Below are 19,482 nucleotides of genomic sequence, written 5' to 3'. Positions count from 1 at the left end.
CCTATAAATCACGCTGAGGAACTCTTCCATTCCTCATGACACATATGCACCATTTTTATATTCATAACTGCAGCCTGTCAAAAGGGTAGAGTACTTAAAGATTTCCTTGCTTTTTTTTTATCAAGATATGAAAAATTCTCAGCACACACACACACACACACACACACACACACACTTTCAGAACCGCTTGTACCATACGGGGTCACGGGAAGCCAGAGCCTAACCCGGCAACACAGGGCGTAAGGCCGGAGGGGGAGGGGACACACCCAGGACGGGACGCCAGTCCATCGCAAGGCACCCCAAGCGGGACTTGAACCCCAGACCCACCGAAGAGCAGGACTGCGGTCCAACCCACTGCGCCACAGCACCCCCCTCAAATTCTCAGCATATTACACAAATTTTTTTATTTTTTTTTTTAAAATTAAGCTAAAAGGTATTTTCTAGCTCTGAATTAAGTCCATCCAGATATATATATCTATCAGTGACAATCCCTAAGTACATTTTTACATTTAACAGATGCTTTTCTCCAAAGCGACTTATGGTATTAAAGTACCTGCAATGGTTTACCCCTTAATACAGCCGGGTAATTTTTACTAGAGCAACTTTACGGTAAGTACCCTTCGCAACAGTACTGCAGCTGGAGTGGAGGATTCAAACCTGTGACCGTGGGGTCCAAAGACAGCAGCCCAAACCCTACCAGCTACCCCTAAAACAAACCTTAGCTGATTTTTATTTACCATGATTTCACTCACCTCTCTGGGCCATTGGAAAAGCACAACATGTGATAATTCCAAATATTTATTACTCAGTTTATGGGGGGGTAGCACTTAGGCTAGTGGTAAAAACTATTGCTTTCAAACCCAAAGGTCACAGGTTCAAAGCTCACCTCCAGCTGCAGTACCCTTGAGCAAGGTACTTACCCTAAATTACCCTGCTGTATAAATGAATAAACAGTTGTAAGTACCTTGATGTTATAAGTCACTTTGGAGAAAAGCATCAGCTGAAGGAATAAATGTTTCTCCTTCTTGACTTTCCAGTGCATGTGAGGCACAGTGATGACTACAGCTACAATACTAACAAGTCCTCCTGAAACATTCAGCGTCTCACGCTTATTTTTGCGTTCGGCCGTTTGCTCAGCAGTGACGCGCCGCATTCCTCATCCCCGATTTCCCAACAGTCAGGCTCTCGCGCCTTCCGTCCTTCGCGCTGCGAACGGCCCTGCGGGGGCGCGCCGAAGGGGCTTGTCGACGGAGGGATCTGAGTCACGCCTTTGGCGGCACAAAAGGCGGACAAGCCGGTGCAGCACGAGCGGGACGTTGAAAGGCCCGGTGCTTCACGCTCCTGCCCGCCCGCCCGCCCTTCTGAGCGTTTCACAACACCAGCATTGGCTTGGCGGAGCATCCAGGCCGCGACGGCTCATTCACCTTTAAAGTGCCTCCCCCTGCCTTCCGTGTGCTGGCTTTTAATTTATGGCAGGCTCACTTTACCATAAGCCTGCATGCAGACTATCTGCTCGATCTCCTCCTGACGCGGAGCGATGCTTCCTATTGCTTCCAGCCGACGTCCACAAACAACACGGGAACGTATCACGGAGGAGTAACGACAACAAGGCGAAGGAAAGGCATTTTCACAGGCACCCATCAACTGTATCGTGATCGCACTTTTAAGACGTGGCTTTGTAGTCGTGGGTGGTGGGCTACGTCGAATTCGGCATGTTTTGGGTTCAAAGCCCTTCGCAGATGTCAGAACAAGTTAAGGGTTTATTACGTCTGAGAAGCTGGTATGCTAAAAAAAGTTACGTATACAGGTTTGTTTGCTAAACACAAGTTAAATACTGAATAAACAGACAGTAAAACGTGGATCTGATAGAGAAAAAAAGTCTAAACACATAAACAATGAATGAGTGTTCACTGTAAGTCACTTTGGAGAAAACTGGAAGGAACTGATCATGTTTGCTGACACCACTTATACTGTTATCGGTCATTTTGAATATTTTAACATTCTTCTATTGCAGGGATCACTGTTGAAATTAAACCACTGTATTATTATTATTATTATTATTATTTTTATTATTATTATTATTGTTATTATTAGTTACTTTCTATGACAGCACCTGCCGGTGCAGCTGTCAGATATACAGAGGTGGGTAAGGTAGTCAAAAGAAAAAAGTTTTCAGAAAGTAATTAGGTGCAAAAACTGCTCAAATACTGATGCTTTTAAAGTACAAGTAATGTAGTAACTAGTTGGCTCAGAATAAAAGGGTGACATCTGGCGCCCTCTTTCGGTGAGGTTTATAACAACATGACAGAATTAGATTACACACACACACACACACACATTTTCAGAACCGCTTGTCCCTTACGGGGTCACGGGGAACCGGAGCCTACCCGGCAACACAGGGCGTAAGGCCAGAGGGGGAAGGGGACACACCCAGGACGGGACGCCAGTCCGTCGCAAGGCACCCCAAGCGGGACTTGAACCCCAGACCCACCGGAGAGCAGGACTGCGGTCCAACCCACTGCGCCACCGCACCCCTTTTAGAATTAGATTATTGGGACTGATATGAAAGTGAAAAAAAAGGGATCCCCTCTCCGACAGTGGAAATACATCCATAATCCACGCTCACTTTCATTTAGTTTAGTAATTTTTTAAAATTGATCCCTTTCCAATATATTTTCCCCAAATGGCTTAACAAAGTATCAAATGGCTCTATAAACATTACAGTCACAGACCAGTTTTCACTGCTGGAGGGACATGGAAGATGACCAAGGTTTATGGCGCTTTCTGTCTGAAGTTATTCATTTAGTTGACACTTTTCTCAAAAGCAACAGACAATGTTAAGGCACCTACAGCAATTCATCCATTTACACAGGTGGGTAACTTTACTGGACCAATTCAAGAGTACTAAAGCTAAAAGTGGGATTCAAACCAGCAACCTTGAGATCCAAAGGCAGCAGCAGCACTAACCTCCATGCTACCAGCTGCCCCATTGAGCAATGGCTCAACAATGATCTTATTGGGAGACTGATCTCATGATGAACATCAGGGTCTTCAGACAGAAGTGAGGCCAGCATCTGTAATGTAAAAGTGGAATGACATCACCATAATAATCATCATCATCATCTTCATCACCACTATTATTATTATTATTATTATTATTATTATTATTATTATTTGTGGCTCAAAACATCTGCAGCTGGCATTTGGCAAACTGGCAGCAGTTGAATTTTGCTGTAAAAGTAGAAATTGCATTGATTGATGACTGTGGCTGGCTCAGGATGGGGGTGTGAGAAATGCTGACAGAAATCCCACCTCCGGAGTCATCAGCAATGCACAAATCCAGCTGCCATTCCCACATATTGGGGCGTTTTAATCAAATCCTAAAGAAAGGGAGGAAATTGCAGAGCCACAGCTGTTCCTGGATGTTAATGCAGCCTCCCCCATACAGTGCTACAGTATCAGGTTCCCAATCAGAGCTTGAAAATAACAATAATAATAGAAAATTCTAGAAATAATAAGAGGAAGGTGATTAACTTTTTTCCAGCTGCTGGGACTTCAAATTGAAACTTTTGAACTTTTTTTTCAGAAAAGGTGGGTGTACTAATTGAAAAAATGTTTCCTTTGTCAGGAAAATAGTTTTGTACTATTAATATATATTTGTATTATTTTCTATAAGGCCACGAATCTGATACAATGTATTTTAAGAGGAGATTAGACTTTTAACTGTTATTTATTCGTCTTATATATAGTATATAGGTATATATACATACACATATAGCTATAAACGCGTCACGTGCGCGAGAACCAATGACAAACCTCGACGGAGGAACGTCATTGTGAACCGGAAATCTAACGGAAATTGGAAGCCAACTCGTAAATTGAGAACCGCAACTGTGGAACGTAAAGAAGTAATAAGTACAAGAGAAATTTTCGCATTTTTACCGTTAGCGAACCGAAAAATTACTAGTGAAAAAAAAATAATTTTGAACCCTTTCGTTTCTTTTCGGTTTCACTCGGAGAACGCAAACGTCGTCATTCCAGTTGAGTCATCCTATTGGCTCGTTCCCCTGCCACTCTTAATTGAACCCTCAATGCAGCCCCATCCCTCCAACGCACTTTGCGGAAACCTCCGGCACGAACATGGCGGAAAGCAGGAAACCCCTGTTGTACCTGTTCGGTGAGCGCTCTGTCTGCACTGCACGCGCTTCCCGGTGCCACGGCGGTCGCGCCCCTCGCCCACCACTGCATCCAGTTAGTTTGATTCCATGCAGTCAGCACGTAAAAATTCGGTTCGTGCAGAAATACAAATACTAAATACTAGTAACGCGGGCGAGAGAGCTCAGTCATCCCGCGACGTTCACCTGCTCTGTGCGCGTTTGCTCGCGCCCGGCTCGTGTGATGGCGGGGGGCTCTCGCGCGTGTCGATCGATGTGGAGCGGTTGACAGGCGCACGCGTGGCGTGCAGTGCGGCTTTTCGGAGCGATCTGGGCGAAAAGGATGAGTGGCAATAATATCTCGGAGTGTCTCTCGGCGCTGAAGTCCGCTTTTGGGGCTTTTTCCCCAAAAAAACCACATATGTCTGGAGTTTCACACTCATATCAGATATCATATGCACAAAATGCTCATAATAATTGACAGGCTGTCGCTTTCTGCACAACTCCCTGCAGTGTTAAGTTACCTACAGGGTTTTACCCCAGGCTTAGGGTAACTATTACTGTGCCAGTTCAGGTAAGTACCTTACACTGAGGTACTACAACAGGAGTTTGGGTTTAGACCCGGGTCCTTGGAGTGCTGGGCGGTCCTTCTGACCGCTGTGCCCGCTTCCGTGTGAAGTGTCATCGCTGATCGCTGTTCTCTCCATCAGCTTGTGACCTGAAGTCCGACAAGAAGGAGTACAAGGTGGAGGCGGAGGATGATGAGGCGGAGCACCAGCTCTCGCTCAAAGTGGTAAGGGTGCGTCAGCTGGCCCGTTACCTACGCCCATCCGTCTAGCGCAGGGGCGATGGCGGTGGTCCGGAGTGTATTCTGGAAGCACGGGGGGCATGGGACGGAGTACGTGCTGGATCGCGGGGCGATCTCACGCACGTGCACGCCCTACGAGCAAGTTTGGGTCACCGCTACACCTCAAACGTGCTTTTGGAGTGCGCGTGCGGAAACCGGATCGCTCGGATGAAACCCACGCAGAGAACGTGCCGAGCGAGATTCGAACCGACGTCCGAATGGCCCGGAAGCCGTGAGGCACCGGCGCTCCCTGCTGCGCGAAAGTGCCGCTGCTAACGTGCGTTAACGAACACGGAGGTGGCATCTGGGCCCGGTTACATCCGGGTGGCGTTTGCCCTGCTCGGCCTCGGGTTGCTCGTCCCATATCGCCACGGTGTGTTTCTCAGGGTCCGGGGGCGAAGGGGTCAGTTGCGCCAGCGGTATCGGAAGCCGTGGTCCAGGTTACCCGGCGTGTGTCTTCCAGGCTTGCTTGGGAGCGGATGCCGAGGACCGCATTCACACGGTGGAGCTGGAGGGCATGACCTACGCGGGCAAGGTGACCAAAGTGCAGCTGGCTGCCCTGAAGCCCTCCATCCTCCCTTCTGTGAGTTTCCGCAGGGCCTTGCGCAAGAGACACAATAACGTTGCTTTCCTTACGCACCAATTTCCCCTTGCTTAAAATGCCCCCCCCCCCCCCCCCCCCCGAATCACCAGAATGTTGTAGCGTGTTTAGCATTTTGCATCGACACATATACCTGTTTTGGTGTGACTCTGAGAAAAATATTCTAACCTTCAGGCTGTATCTGGTTGCATATTCATTTATTGGGGGTGGGTCTCTTTCTGTTTTTCTCCAAAGTGACTTACACTTAAGGTACTTACTGTTATTTACCCGTTCATACAGCTGGGCAGTTTTTACTGGAGCAGCTCAGGGTAGGTAAGTAGTCTGTATTGCAGCTGGAGGTGGGAATGGAACCTGCAACCTTTGGGTCCATAGGCAGCAGCTGTAACCGCTACGCTACAGGCTGTCATGTATATCGAGACAAATGATGGCGTTTCTAGTACTCATCTAGATTGTGTTTGTTTAGCGAGCCGTCGCTCGGGGGACTTACCCAAGGTGTGTCACTACTACTTAGTGACAGCGGGAAGAACATGTTACGTTCTAAATATGTGGGTAAGTTTTTTTTTTTTTTTTTTTTTTTTTTTTTTTGGTGGTTTTGCCAGATACAAAACCAAAAAACTGTAGTGTGTGAGGCTAACCCTACATCAGAAAGTCAAGGAACCACTTTTAGAATGAGGGCAATAATAGGCGCATGCAAGGAGACTTTATTAATAATAGTAGTGAGGATTAGTGTTAAATAAAGCAACAAAACAGCTGGCCAGAATTATTAAATTATAGCTTATTATTTATTGTCTGATGTTTTTTCTCCAAAATACAATGTTTTTGCACAGAGCTGTGTGCGATGATTGTCTTTTTATACAGCCGGGTAACTTTTACATTGTCACTTAAGGTTAGGTACTTCAGCAGGAGGTGGGACTTGAACCCACGTCCGTCATTTGCAAGGCAGCAGCGCTAATCGCAACGCCACCTGCCGCCTGTGTCAAAGGCTGAATGTTCTTTCTTTTCTGTCCCCCACTTTTGTGTTTCTCAGATGAGTTTAGGAGGGTTTGAGATCTCGCTGCCCGTCACGTTTCGTCTGAAGTCTGGCTCCGGACCCGTCTACATCAGCGGGCAGCATTTCGTCAGTAAGTGAGCGGTTCTGGTGCTCTCAGATTCCATACTGCTGTAGCAGCTTGTAAGGGGCCTGATTCCCATAGCAAGGTGTAACTCGATGATCCTGTGAGTGTAAGTGTGATTAAGTGTGTGTGTGTGTGTGTGTGTGATACGAAGGTGTGAAGGAGTCTGAAGATGAAGATGAGGATGAGGAAGAGGAGAACAACACATCGCCCATTAAAAGACCCTCCACTTCAGGGAAGCTACCTGTGCCGGTAGGACTAGGTTTCCTTCCCAGTGTCACTGTGTCGGTGTGACTCCCTCCCTCCTCCTCCCTTTACAAATTACCGGTAATGTGCAGTCATTTCTTAAAAATGAAAAAATAAACAAAAAATAAAGTAAAAAAAAAATGAAGTACAGAGAACATCAGAAATGTAATTGAGCTTATTGAACAGAACTCCAGAAAAAGAGGATTTCTTTAAATTTTGTTTTTTATGTCCCTCTGTGTAGAAAAAGCTAAAGCTGGATGAGGATGATGAGGATGATGAAGATGATGAGTATGTGTTTTTTTTTTTATTTATTAAATTTATTATATCCACATGTGCAATCTCTATGGCATTTTGGGAGTTCTTACACATTCAGTACTTTGAGGTTACACACACATTCTATACAGTATTGTCCTACATTTTTCTGTTGTTTTTCCATGTTTTTTTTCTCCAGAGATGATGACGACGAAGATGATGATGAGGAGGAGGACATATCTGACAAAAAGCTGAAACACCAAGTTAAAGCGCCAAATACAGTAAGGCACTCTTTCCTGTTTCTGCTTGCCCACGCAACAAATAATACCACGGTTCTTCAGTCTAACGCAACAGTTTCAGCTCCCAGTCAGGAATTTCCTGGAATTTTACTGCTGTTCAGTGTTGTCACCTTGTAATCTGAAAACTCTGGGTTTGAATCTCACCTGCTGTAGTCACTTTGAGCAAGATACTTACCGTGAATTGATCCAGTGAGGATGTCCTCCTTGTATAACTGGGTAAATCATTGTAATTTTTACGTTGCCTCCGGCAAAGGTGTCAGCTAAATACAGTTTAATAATAAGCCCACATGTTACAGATGGTTGAGATTTGGGTTTTAGAAGAAGAAAGTCCCCCCCCCAAATATTTCTTGACATTTTAGAAAATGTGTACAAAATTTAAATGGAACAAAAGCAATGTGTCTTTATGCTTCCAGCAGATGGGTGCCAGTAAAGAGTAAAGTGTGGCACCACCTTAATCCAGCTCACTTCCACAGTGTTTATAGCTTGTTTGGTGTTTTGGAGTGTAGCTATAAAGTATAGCTATATATAGATGCACCTCGACTTACGATGGCGAGCTGGCAATAGACATTCAGTAGAAACTGTACTTCGAATTTTCATATATATACTGTGTGTGTGTATATATATATACAATTTTTTCCCGGGCAAGCGATATGCAGTGCAATGCTCTCTCGCGATCTGCATCTTCCAGTCTGCCCGTCTGCTTTGTGCATCCATAATGTCACAGAAACGCTCATCTGTGTCTCCTGCTATTGGTGGGAAGAAGAAGGCAATCACTCTTCAGGAGAGACTTAATGTAATTGCCCAGCATGAAGGCGGCAGGCCCGTAATGGCCATCACGCATATGCTAAGCTGTGATGCGCGGTGGGTTAGGTGTATTAAATGCATTTTTGACTTATGATGGGTTTCGCGGAACATAACCTCATCGTAAGTTGGGGACCACCTGTATACAAGTTTTACAGAACCTAACCTGTTAAAAAAAAAAAAAAAAAAAAAAAAAAAAAAAAAAGAAAAGATACATCTGTATTTTTAAACTTTCACCAAGTGTGAACTAATGATGAAAATGGCTTTGGAGGTTTGAACATAAGTTCTGCTTCCAGTTGTGTTTATAGGCTGAAGAGCCAGTGCAGCGTAATGATTTCTTTTCTTACTCCGTCACTGGTGCTGGTTCCTCATGAGCCGCTGTCATTGGGGTAGAGCGCTCGTGGTGACCACTAGGTGTCATGGTTTACTTGGTAGAAGACCTGGGGGCAGAGGCTTGTTTACACTCTTTTGCCCTACCCTGTTTACTGCAATTGCACAACCGTATGTACGTATGCTTGTTCCAGCCGCCATAGTTTTAAGGTAAAACAAAATTTGCAGCATCAAGGTGGATTTTCTTACATCTGGAATGTTCAGATGGTGATTAATAAAAATGCTCATCATGAAGTAAACATGTTTGGAACTGTTGCCATGGTTTCTGCTTTTTGATAGTTTAAATTAGACCTCGTAGAAGGTGCTTCAAGATCAAACGAGTTATGTTTTTTTTAAAAGGCTTAACATTTCCCAAAAATGTCTTATGGTACCAGTGGGCAGAGCGCTTAAAATGAGGAGTTTGGCAGACTTTCATGTTCCTCTGTCCTGCACCCATCTGGTTTTGCGTGGTTAAAACACAGGGTCTTGGGGTGTAATGAGTATTTCTTCTCTGTAATCTCGCTGCGCGCTTAGGTATGCTGTAGGCAGCTGGCGCTCAGGGCAGCCGTTCCCATTCCTGTCCTCCTCCGCTCTCCAGCCTTCGTGCCAAACCTGTGTGAGTGTGAGAGAGAGTGAGACAGACAGGTTTTTACTGACCGTATCCCAGTTGGAGCTGAGCCACGGCGCAGATCAAAGCGGCCCGGCGTGCATGCCTGCTTTTTTATTGTTGATTCTCGCTTCGGGGAGAAAAAACAGCTGAGCATTCGTGTCACGTGTTGATTTATTCTGTAGTCTCCCCCCCCCCTTCACACACAAACACAGACATGAACCAAGTGGCTCTGCCAGCCAAGGGTCCTTAGGTTTATACCTGGGTTTTTGACCAGTAATTTCATTGATTCTTAATCATACTGAAGTTTTACTCGGGACCCTCTGCCCTCGTATAAACAAGGTCTCGCTGAAGAAAATTTAAACTCTGCAGCAGTTTATGAATACCCCCTTTTCATAAGCTGGGCTTGTTATTCAGTACAAGGAATTTTTTTTGTCCTATAAGTGGTTGTTTGATTGTCCCTAATGGCTATTTTATTCTCTGCGGTAACCTGGAGCTGGCATTCTGGGGCAGACAGGCACACACTCGGTATCTCAAACCCAGAGGGTTTTTTGTCTCAGTGTTTCTGTTTTCTGGTTAAGTCATTTTTGCAGGATATTGCTAGTGTAGCGGTTAAAGCTAATGCCTTTGGACCCAAAGGTCACAGGTTTGATCCCTGCCTCCGGCTCTAGTACCCTTCAGCAAGGTACTTAACCTGAATCGTTCCAGTAAAAATGACCCCCCGTATAAATGGATAGATAATTGTAAGTAGATTAACATTGTAGGTTGCTTTGGAAAAAGCATCATCTAAAGAGTAAGTGTAAACGTTAAATGCGGTGTATTGACCTGTACGTTACCGTGGAAACAGTGACCGCTAGTGTACCAGTAGTGGTGGCTGGACTCCCCTCTTTTATTGTAGGCACTGAACAGAGGCAGATACTCCTTCAGTTTATTAATACACCGATGCGTCATCCATAACAGAATCAAGTACATAGGTCCTACTTCCAATCAGTCTCATTGATCTCATAGATTAAGGTAAATATAAATCACAACTTTAATAGTAATAGCTTTACACATTTATCCATTTAATTGACACTTCTCCACAGTGACTTGGTGCTATTTACAGTGACTTACTCATTTGTAAAATTGGGTAATTTTTACTGTATCAGTTCAGGGTGGGTGCCTTGATCACAGGTATGAGAGCAGAAGCAGGAATTCACGTGGAGGTGCTTTGATTGCAGAGTGGTGTCTCCCACCACTATGCCTCCTGCTGTACTGTAAGAGGGCATGTGGTAAAGCCCACGAATTGAGATGACTGGACACCAGCGAAGATTCTCTGCCAAAAGGTGTGATATTGATGCTCTGCCCCTCCCACCCATGGGACCAGCCTGCATGTCCTCTTCCTGTTTCCTCCAGAGTGCCGAGGGGAAGAAGGTCAAGCCGGCGCCCAAGGAGAATGGCACTCGCAACAAGTCTGCCGGCCCAGCAGGAAAGCCCCAGGCCAAGGTAGACACTCCCACCCCCCACTCCTCTGCCCAGCCGTGGATATTCAAAGCTTGGGTTCAACATTGGCTTCCTGATCTCCCTTAATGCACTTCTTGATTCCCATGCCTGCTAAGGAACAGCATTGTGGCTCCACTGCGGTAAAGGGGCTGTGGTGAAGATCGTGGTCTCCTGTGTCATCGAAAGCCATTTCTTCCAGTCAGCACTGTGGTGATGAGAAGCTGGACGCTGTTTAATGGAAGTATCCGATGAAACGATGTGTGGGGGGAGAGAGAATTTTTTTTGGTTCTTTGTGTTATATAACTTAAGTTTTGCACAGTAATGAATGAAACAGTGGCACAGTGGTAGGTGACAAAGAACAGCCCTCGGGGGATACAGGTGAAAGCTGGCCATTGGGGACTGGAAGGACCTTTTGCTCGTGAAGAGGGGGCCAAACCTGGCAGCGGGCAGGGCCTGGCCAGCAGGGGCTCGTGTGTCACCGCGGGTCGGTTCGGCTTCTGGAGCCGTAAATCACCATCAGTGCCCTCATTAGGGTGCCAGGACACATGTCCAGGTTTCTTTATGAGCAGTACGGTAATCATTCCCGGGCCCTTTTCATTGGGATTCTTTGTCTCTGAAGCCTCTTAAGTTGAGCACATGTCTCATTTTACAGTGCCTTTGGTTGTCAGGCGTAGCGGAGGCCTGCCCATATTTGGATGGGCTTGACCAAAAATGCCTTTGGATTAATCTGATTTTCAGTAGATACCACTTGCAATGCGTTTGCATGACAGTATCGTGTGTGCACAGCTTTTATTACTTTATTTCCAGTTATTTTGCCAAACTGAAATGTTTTAGAATGATCTTGGGTTAAAGGTCAAAAACTGTAGAGGGAGCAGGACTGTATATACAGGGACAGCTGGTGGCGTAGTGGTTAGGGCTACTGCTTTTGGATTCAAAGGTTGCAGGTTCAATCCCCACCTCTGGCTGTAGTACCCTAAAACTGCAGTAAAATTACCCAGCTGTATAAATGGGTAAATTGGTGTAAGGGGAGTCAAATACATATTTAGATATTCACGAAGGTGCATGTTGTTTACCTAGAGGAGGACCTGTGTGTTGCCTGTAACCAGAGGTGTAGCGCTTACCCCCGAGAGCCAGTCTTCAGATGACTGCTCCTTAAATATCAGTTCCTTCTCACGGCCGAGAGTAGAGCCTTGAATTGGCCCCGACAACCGGCAATTAGCTGATAAGTGCTCAGGTGGAATAGAGAGCAGCGACACCCTCACCCTGCTGCCCCCAACTAAACAAACATACTTGTACTCATTCCCCAGGCTCAGTTTGACCCTGTGACCTGTCTTCGGGGCTAGGGACTGTTGTGGAATAAGGCCTTTCTTTAATTCCAGGATATGGCCAAATCGTTGCACTTTCTCCCTCGGTGTGGCGTCTGATCGGTTTCAAGGTGGCTTGTCCCTCGTAATGCTTCGGAACGATTAATTAGGAGACGCATTGTTAGGGGCTAGGCCGCAGGGGGCGCTAATTGTCTCGCAACCTGTTCCACAGGTGCAGTTTCAGCTGGGTGTGAAAGCAGGCAGGTCCTGTTTGAATGGGACTGACGCGAGGGGTTGGTGGATACCACACTGATACCCCTCGACACACAAACACACACCTTTACCATCTCCCCTCATTGTTGCGTGTGGAGGGATAGTTGGGCACGCAATGGGCCAAAAGGAGGCGGAGGTTCTTTTAAATGGACCTGGGATGTCTGGGAATCTTTGGTAGTGCTTCTCTTGGGCTGCTCTGGATGTTTGATTGTATTGGACTTAACATTATTCTGACGTTGTGACCGCTGCGTTACTGGTTGCATCGTCATTGTTATTGGCTTATTTGTAACCTGATGAGCTTTGTTTCTTTACTGGCCCTTTAACAACAATGTGATCCTAAAGTCCCCACACTGCAGTGGTCACCAGCTGCGCCCCATGCCGTACTCGCTGCAGTGACACGCAACAGGGGCACGTTATTGGTCCAAGAGGATGGCGTGCCAGCAGACTGTCCCAGGGCCCCAGGTACCTGTAATCAGCATCTGGGCCGATGGAACGGGACACCGGCCGTGTGTTCATCAGCTGTGTTGGGTCCACAGCTGTCCCAGCTCTTCTCTAATAAACTGTGTGTGTGTGCGCACTCGCTTCTTCTGATCTCACGTTGTGTGCCTTTGTTTTTCCCGGGGACATGGCAGATGACCACATTTTTTGCTTTGGTTTTTGTTGCTTTTTACTGAATCCTTGGACTGTTAGTGAGTGAGTGGTTTTATTTACCTGCTCTTTGTACTCAGTTGAACTGATGATCACAAGGACATCAATATGAATTTCACTTTAATGAGCTTTTTCCAGTGAGTCGGTCAGTTTCGGGTGCTCCTGCTTTGGAAGAAGTTTCATTATTAATTCTGACCATGAGCCTCATTTGCATATTGTAGTGGGAGTTCTTAAAGTGTCTTGTTATTTATGGCTCAACCACTTCATCTGGTATGTTAGGCTCGTTGTAAAAGTTGCTGAAAAACACTGCGAGGTTCTGCAGCAGACGTTGGATTTCTGTGCTCGGAGTCCTATTGGTGGGCAGCACTCTCTCAGATGCGCTTGGCTGCCGGGGGTTAAACCCTTTCGGCGATCACCCTGTGCAGTTGTAAGGGCGGCTCGGACCGTCAATGAAACCCTGCAATCGACGCAGATTACAAGCCCGTCGGTGAGGTACAAACAGTCTGCCACTTGTAATAGCGCAGCTGTTTGTGTATGTATGTGTCTGAGTATGCATTTGTGTGTGCGCGTGTCTCTTTTGCGATCTAGGATACCTCCCCAACCCGTCTCTCTCTCCAGTTCACTGTTCTCTCAACACGCACTTGTGTTACACCCTTACAGAAACCTTTCCTTCATCAGTCAGGAGCTGGAATCCCGGAGGACCCCGAGCTTGGAGAAGATCAGTCACGATAATCCCTTAAAGCCCCACGCTAAAGTGCGCATCTGAAGCGCACCATGTAGGTCGCGATTGCTCGTGATCACGTGCTCGGGTGGGTTTATTCCGGCCCGGCCTGGCCCCGTCCAGCACAGGTGGCTCATTTAAAGTGTTCTGTCATCCTGGACCTGCAAACCCAGACCGGCACTGAAAGACGTTACCTTTCTGCACCCCGAGGCGTTTCTCTGCTTTGCTGATCGACGCAAAGCCCAGACTTGCCCTTGCCTGCTTGGAAGCAATAAAATGATCATTTGTAGCGTGACACGCTTGTTAAAAGGAGGTGTAATTGAGGGAGAAATTGGTGTGCTCTGATTTAATTGCTCATTGGCTTATTTACTTAAGGCTGATTGAAACACTACTAGAAAGTGGACCAGTTGAACACAAGAGGGAACAGCTGAAGAAGACCTGGAGATTAGTGCTATAATGTTTTTTAAATTATTTTTTAAAAAAACAAAAAAAAACCAAATTTGTATGTTAAATTTTGCAAACATTTTGTTGCATGTTGTGTCTCACATGTAGAGTGGTTGCGGTATCTTTGTTGTGGTTAGGAGGTGGGGGGCAGGAGAGCGAATACTGCGTGGTGCTGCGGAAATGTGTTTTCTGGGATCAAGCTGGAATGCTTCCAGTTCAAAGCGAAGATGTTCCGTGAACTAGTCATTCAAAAGTTTATCTTGGAATATCTTGACACCTTTAAGTCATGCAGTTTTGATTTCCTTCTCCTGCGGTGTGTACAGTATAACATGCTATTCCCTCATGAAGGGCGATCGCGTCCCGAAGGTTTGCGCTCCCGTGTGAACGTCAGTTGTCCGCGAGCCTGTGGTTCCGCAACAACTTGATGCCACCTGGTTGCTGTCGATCGCTGAACCTCTTGGACCGGTGTGACGCCATGTTCTCTAGCACAGACAAATGGGTCCCTCTTCACTGTCAGCCCATGACAAGACAAGAGAGCCATGGGGATCATGCAGGATGATGGGGTGGGGTGATGGAAGGGCCTTGTGTCATTGCAGGCACATCCTGCAGGGAGCAAGCATGTCCATCGTGTCCAACTGTACCCCCAGTCAAATAACACTTTACCAGTACTCTTGTTGGCTGCTGTTGAAGTAAAGTAAATAAAGTAAGAAATGTGTGATGCGGGCAGTAAAAAGCACTGCTTTATTTTTATTTAGACACCCAAAGGATCCAAGGAGAAATCTGGAGCTGGGACTCCAAAGACGCTCTCCGTGGGCGACATCAAGAGCAGACTGACCTCTGACGTGAAGGAGGTGAGAATGCGGCACTTTGCTCCTGCCGTGTTCACGTCTACGTTTACCGGTCCTGATGTTTTAACTACTTCTTTCAGTTACTGAAAGGACCAGGGCAATTTTTAGAAAAATTTTTTTTATGCACAGTTGTAATAGTAAATTGCCTGTTTAAAGTCATACCGTAATTCTGTAAAAATAACATAAGCATGATGTGTAAATTCAGAACTAATGTATAATTATCCATACACTTCAAAAAAACTGAATAATTGGCTTATGTTGGTGATATGTACTCCTGGTTAAGAATATCATCATACATCCATGAATTTGGAAACTTTCTTTGCCCATTTCATAGTAAAATTTTATGGGGTAGCAGTTAGCATAATCATCAGAGCTTCTGCCTTTGAATCCAATAGTCACATGTTCAGATCTCATCTCCTGCTGTAGTACCCTTAACCAAAGTACTTACCCTCAGTTGCTCCAGTAAAAATGACCCAGCTGTATAATTGGGTTAATCGGTTTAAGTAGATTAACATTGGAAAGTCTTTTGGAGGAAAAACACCAGGTAAAGGAATAAATGTAAGAAGGAAAATACGTTGCGCACATAGGTCAGGCTCTCATTCAGTGTAGTTGTGCATTTTTAATGCTTGTAATTTTATTTTTTTATTTATTTATTTATCTATCTATCAAACTGCCATCCAAGGAGCGCTGAACATGTTGGATTTACAGTTGCTAAATTGGCCTTTTTGCATTTTTCTGAAATGGTTAAGGGTGTCACTCTGAGGTGCAGTAGCTGTTCCCCTCCTGGAACCTGAACCAGTCACATTCAGGGTAAAAGTCCACAGTCTTGACCACAGTTTAATGTCACCTGTACTTGTCGGTATCAGTGGTGTGGTCGGGATGTGACTGCCCGTTGTCACCCGCTGGTCAATGAATGCCCTCATCCTCTCTCCCAGGGGAAACCTCTTCCCAAGACGGAGCAGAAGTTTGAGAATTTTGCCCGAAGTTCTTTCAAAGTCACAGATAAAAATGTGAGTATTTTGTGTTTGTTTTTCTGTTTTCCCACCAGCAGATATTAGGTGTAATAAGATTTGTTCCTTTTTTGGAACACCACCTAAATTAATACCACATAAGACATGCAAAGGTGACATGTACACACACCGAAGGAGCAGAGACAACTGTTGGAGGGAAGCGGAAGAGTGAGGATCCTTGTAGAAATACAGAAATGTTCAAGTCCCGAGAGGGAGCGTTCACGCCAAGAGAGTCTGTCTTTGTGATTTACTGACAACTTTACAGGGATGTGTTTTGTGGTGTCATTGAAGTCAGTGGTGCTATGTCGGCAGTACCAGGCTCCCACGGCAGTTCAGGGTCATTCACAAAGTTTCTGAAAGCGCACTTCTTACTCATTGCTTGCCAAGCGTTTCACTTGTAACAATGATGAATATCGATTTAAAAGATTTAAGCCCAGATAAGTAAGTGGGACAGCTGGTAGCGTCGTAGTTATTGCTGCTACCTTTGGACCCAAAGGTCACAGGTTCGAATCCCCACTCCAGCTATAATACTCTTGATCAGTAAAATTATCCAGCAGTATAAATGGGTGAATACTTGTAAGTTTGAAGAAAAGCATCAGCTAACTGAATAAATGTAATATAAATGCACCCTGATAATGATGCTTCTATTAAAAATAATATAGTGCAAAGGACCATTTAAAAAAAAAAAAAAAAAATTAAAAAATATGTTAATATTATGCCTAACTCTGAAATAGAAGATGGTATAGGAATCAAAGTTTGAGTAGGTTATGTAAATTCACACAAGTGTCATTGTGATTTACTGTGAACTGTTTTGTTAAGGAGGTTGTGTGACAAAATGTATTTTCTGTTTTGGACGAACTGATTCATCATTTTCTGAAAGAATCTACATAAAGAGCTTCTCATGCGAATACGTTTGGCCTTTAATGAAGATTCTCTTTAGATAGATCACCCCCCCCCCCCCCCAGCCCGCCCTGAAAACATTTCTTTTATTGTCACTCGTGGTTTTCTTGCGTAAACCGCTTTAGGAGGTAAACACTTTGCGGATGGTAATGTGCGGAAACATCTGCAAATTGCTTTGGCTCGGATGCTGAGCTCAGATGTCAGATGTTTCTGTCAAGCCACCCTACCTGGTAGTCATGTGTTTTGGTATGTGCCATTAACGCCCCCCCCCGTCACCATCTTGAATGTGTGTGTGTGTGTGTGGGGCAGTGCCCTTTGTAGTGAGTCACCCAAGTCATGCTTCATGACTACGCAACTGCTTATTAAGACTGCTTTATAATTAGTCTCTCTGTCTTCCTCTCCCTCCCTCCCTCTCATTTAGGTAATCAAAGAACTTTGGACCTTTGTACAGACACTGAAGTCTGAGAAAAAATGATCGACCTTATTGGTTCCGGTTGAGATCCAGAGTCTTTTTTTTTTTTTTTTTTTTTTTTTTAAACGTTCTTTTAACTTTTCTGTTTGCCCCGAGAGGCAGATGTTCGGAGTTGGAGGATGGTTTGTTGCCCTTGCCTTCCTGTTAACCCTTCGCTGTTCTTTCCTTTCCTTATTAGTTTTATTTATAAAAAAAAAAACGTATGCATGATCCTTGGACCGTTAAATTCATTAGGAGTTAAAAAATTTCTGCCCGAATATGTGAGATGCTAAGTAAGAAGTGTGCCCAACTTACCAAGTCCCTTTTTACCAAAGCATCAGCCGTCCATGCAGCATGTGACCGATGATCCTAGATCAGATTCCCCTGGCCTTTAGTGACCAGGTATTAAAGATCTTTTGTTTTTGCGTCCAACGATTTTAACACACTACAGTAAAGTGGTGGTTTTTCATAGTATTGTTATACACACTTTCTCTTCTGTTTGTAGGGTTTTGTTTGCGACCTTCTGTTAAAACACTGCTGTGGCAGCTCCCACTACGTGTGGAGTGTCGATGCATTTTAAATGCCAGAGGCTCCTCTCTAATATTTTGAATTCAGTTGCATTATTCTTTAATTTCAATATGTTCTCTAATGCTAGCCTTTAACTTCTAATAGTGTAAGACTGTGATGTTTTGTGTTTTATAATGAACATGGCCGAATCGTATGACTGGCCAAGAATAGGAACTGATGGAATCTTGGTCAGTGTTTTAATAGTTTAGAAGTAAAAACATAGAGGGTGTTAGGGAGTTCAGCTATGGCTACAAAAAAAAAAAAGCTTCATATGTCTACTTTATAGTGTTGCCTTTGATATCCATCCTAACGTCATGTATTTTTGATTAGGGAACAATATATTCTATTTCCCCTATTGCTCTATATCTTTTTCCCTCAAAAGTCATTGAAGTTTTAATGTTTATGCAAAGTTAAAATGTGAACACAAGAAATCTTCTTTGCCTTATTGCTTAAACTGTTTTGCATTTTGTTAAGGAAGATTGCTTTTGTAAAAAAGCATTGTGCCCCATCCTCCATGTTGTTAAGGGGATTTCCTTTGTTTCCAATCACAAGCATTATTGCGCTTGTAAAACATTGTATTTCATTTCTGTTTAGTTTTTATACACCTGGTGCGAGAGAAAGTACTGGAAACTGGTAAAACAGAACAGCAGTCACCATAATCAAATCATCTGTTCCTAATATCTTGTCCTGGAATCCATTAAAACCCTTTTGATGCTTAGGCTATTATGAACACAGATGTTCAGGTTACATTTTTTTGTGGCAAGTTAGTTTTGCTGTTAAGGAAAACATTTGTATAAAATGCACTTATTCTCTCCTCATTCAGTTAAATGTGATCGAATTACTTGCTGTACTGCAGTGTACTACAAAATACAGTGGTATTTTGTAAGGTAGGGTGCTGTAGCTACCCAGAGATTTATTGCCTCTTCTGATACCATGAAACATAGTTACAATCTTGTGTTTTCATACTTGAATCTTCTGAACTAATGGTAGGTTCACTGAAGACTTGGGGGGCAGAAAACAATCCATCTAGTCTGTCTTTACCTTTGTTGACCGAAAACGAATAAACTGTTATTTTCAGCGCCGTCGTCATTTCCTCCAGCCTGTGTGTCCTTCCCTTGCTTGTCACAATTTGATATGTTAATCTAAACTTGTGTTCACTTGCTGCTAATGGGACAACAGAGAAAGCGGTGCCTCGGTCAAACCAGGTTATGATGGATTGTAACCGAGTTGGTAATTACAGTCATACATTACACACAGCCCTCAAGAAGTAAACGCACACGAGATACACCAAAGAAACTATTTGCAGCCAGCCACTTGAGCGTAGTGTTTGTGTATTCATAATTCATCTTACTTTGAAGTAATATATGAGTGTAATCAACCCCCTCTATTACGCCTTAAATCAGCCACATGTTTATGTATGCATTTATTGAGCTGACATCAGGCCTTTCTATGTCTGCTGCAACATCTATTTACTGTACGGTGGGAATTCAACATTGGCAGTGTAATTTCAGGGTTCTGGACACTTGAGCGATGCCACTGCCACTTT

At 44.5% G+C, this 19,482-nt stretch overlaps 1 protein-coding gene across 1 annotated transcript; it reads left to right on the top strand.

Moving 5' to 3' along the window:
- Positions 1–4,093: 4,093 nt before the first annotated feature.
- On the top strand, positions 4,094–19,026 carry npm1b (nucleophosmin 1b). Its single transcript, XM_018746412.2, has 11 exons — positions 4,094–4,177; positions 4,865–4,947; positions 5,465–5,584; positions 6,630–6,723; positions 6,869–6,966; positions 7,202–7,248; positions 7,412–7,493; positions 10,684–10,773; positions 14,916–15,011; positions 15,944–16,018; positions 17,340–19,026. The coding sequence occupies exons 1-11, from the start codon at positions 4,141–4,143 to the stop codon at positions 17,391–17,393; spliced, it is 876 nt and encodes a 291-aa protein (XP_018601928.1). The 5' UTR covers positions 4,094–4,140; the 3' UTR covers positions 17,394–19,026.
- The last annotated feature ends 456 nt before the right edge of the window (positions 19,027–19,482 follow it).

This window comes from Scleropages formosus, chromosome 5 (assembly GCF_900964775.1).
Source record: "Scleropages formosus chromosome 5, fSclFor1.1, whole genome shotgun sequence".
Taxonomy (NCBI): domain Eukaryota; kingdom Metazoa; phylum Chordata; class Actinopteri; order Osteoglossiformes; family Osteoglossidae; genus Scleropages; species Scleropages formosus.
Note: the sequence above shows the minus strand (reverse complement) of the source record. Positions and strands in the feature narration are given on the sequence as shown.

Bases quoted from the DNA above. Each gene is read 5' to 3' on its own strand.
- npm1b (XM_018746412.2), top strand. From the start codon at position 4,141: ATGGCGGAAAGCAGGAAACCCCTGTTGTACCTGTTCG. The intron at 4,178-4,864 runs GTGAGCGCTCTG...TCTCTCCATCAG, and splicing joins ACCCCTGTTGTACCTGTTCG to CTTGTGACCTGAAGTCCGAC. The intron at 6,967-7,201 runs GTAGGACTAGGT...CCCTCTGTGTAG, and splicing joins CAGGGAAGCTACCTGTGCCG to AAAAAGCTAAAGCTGGATGA.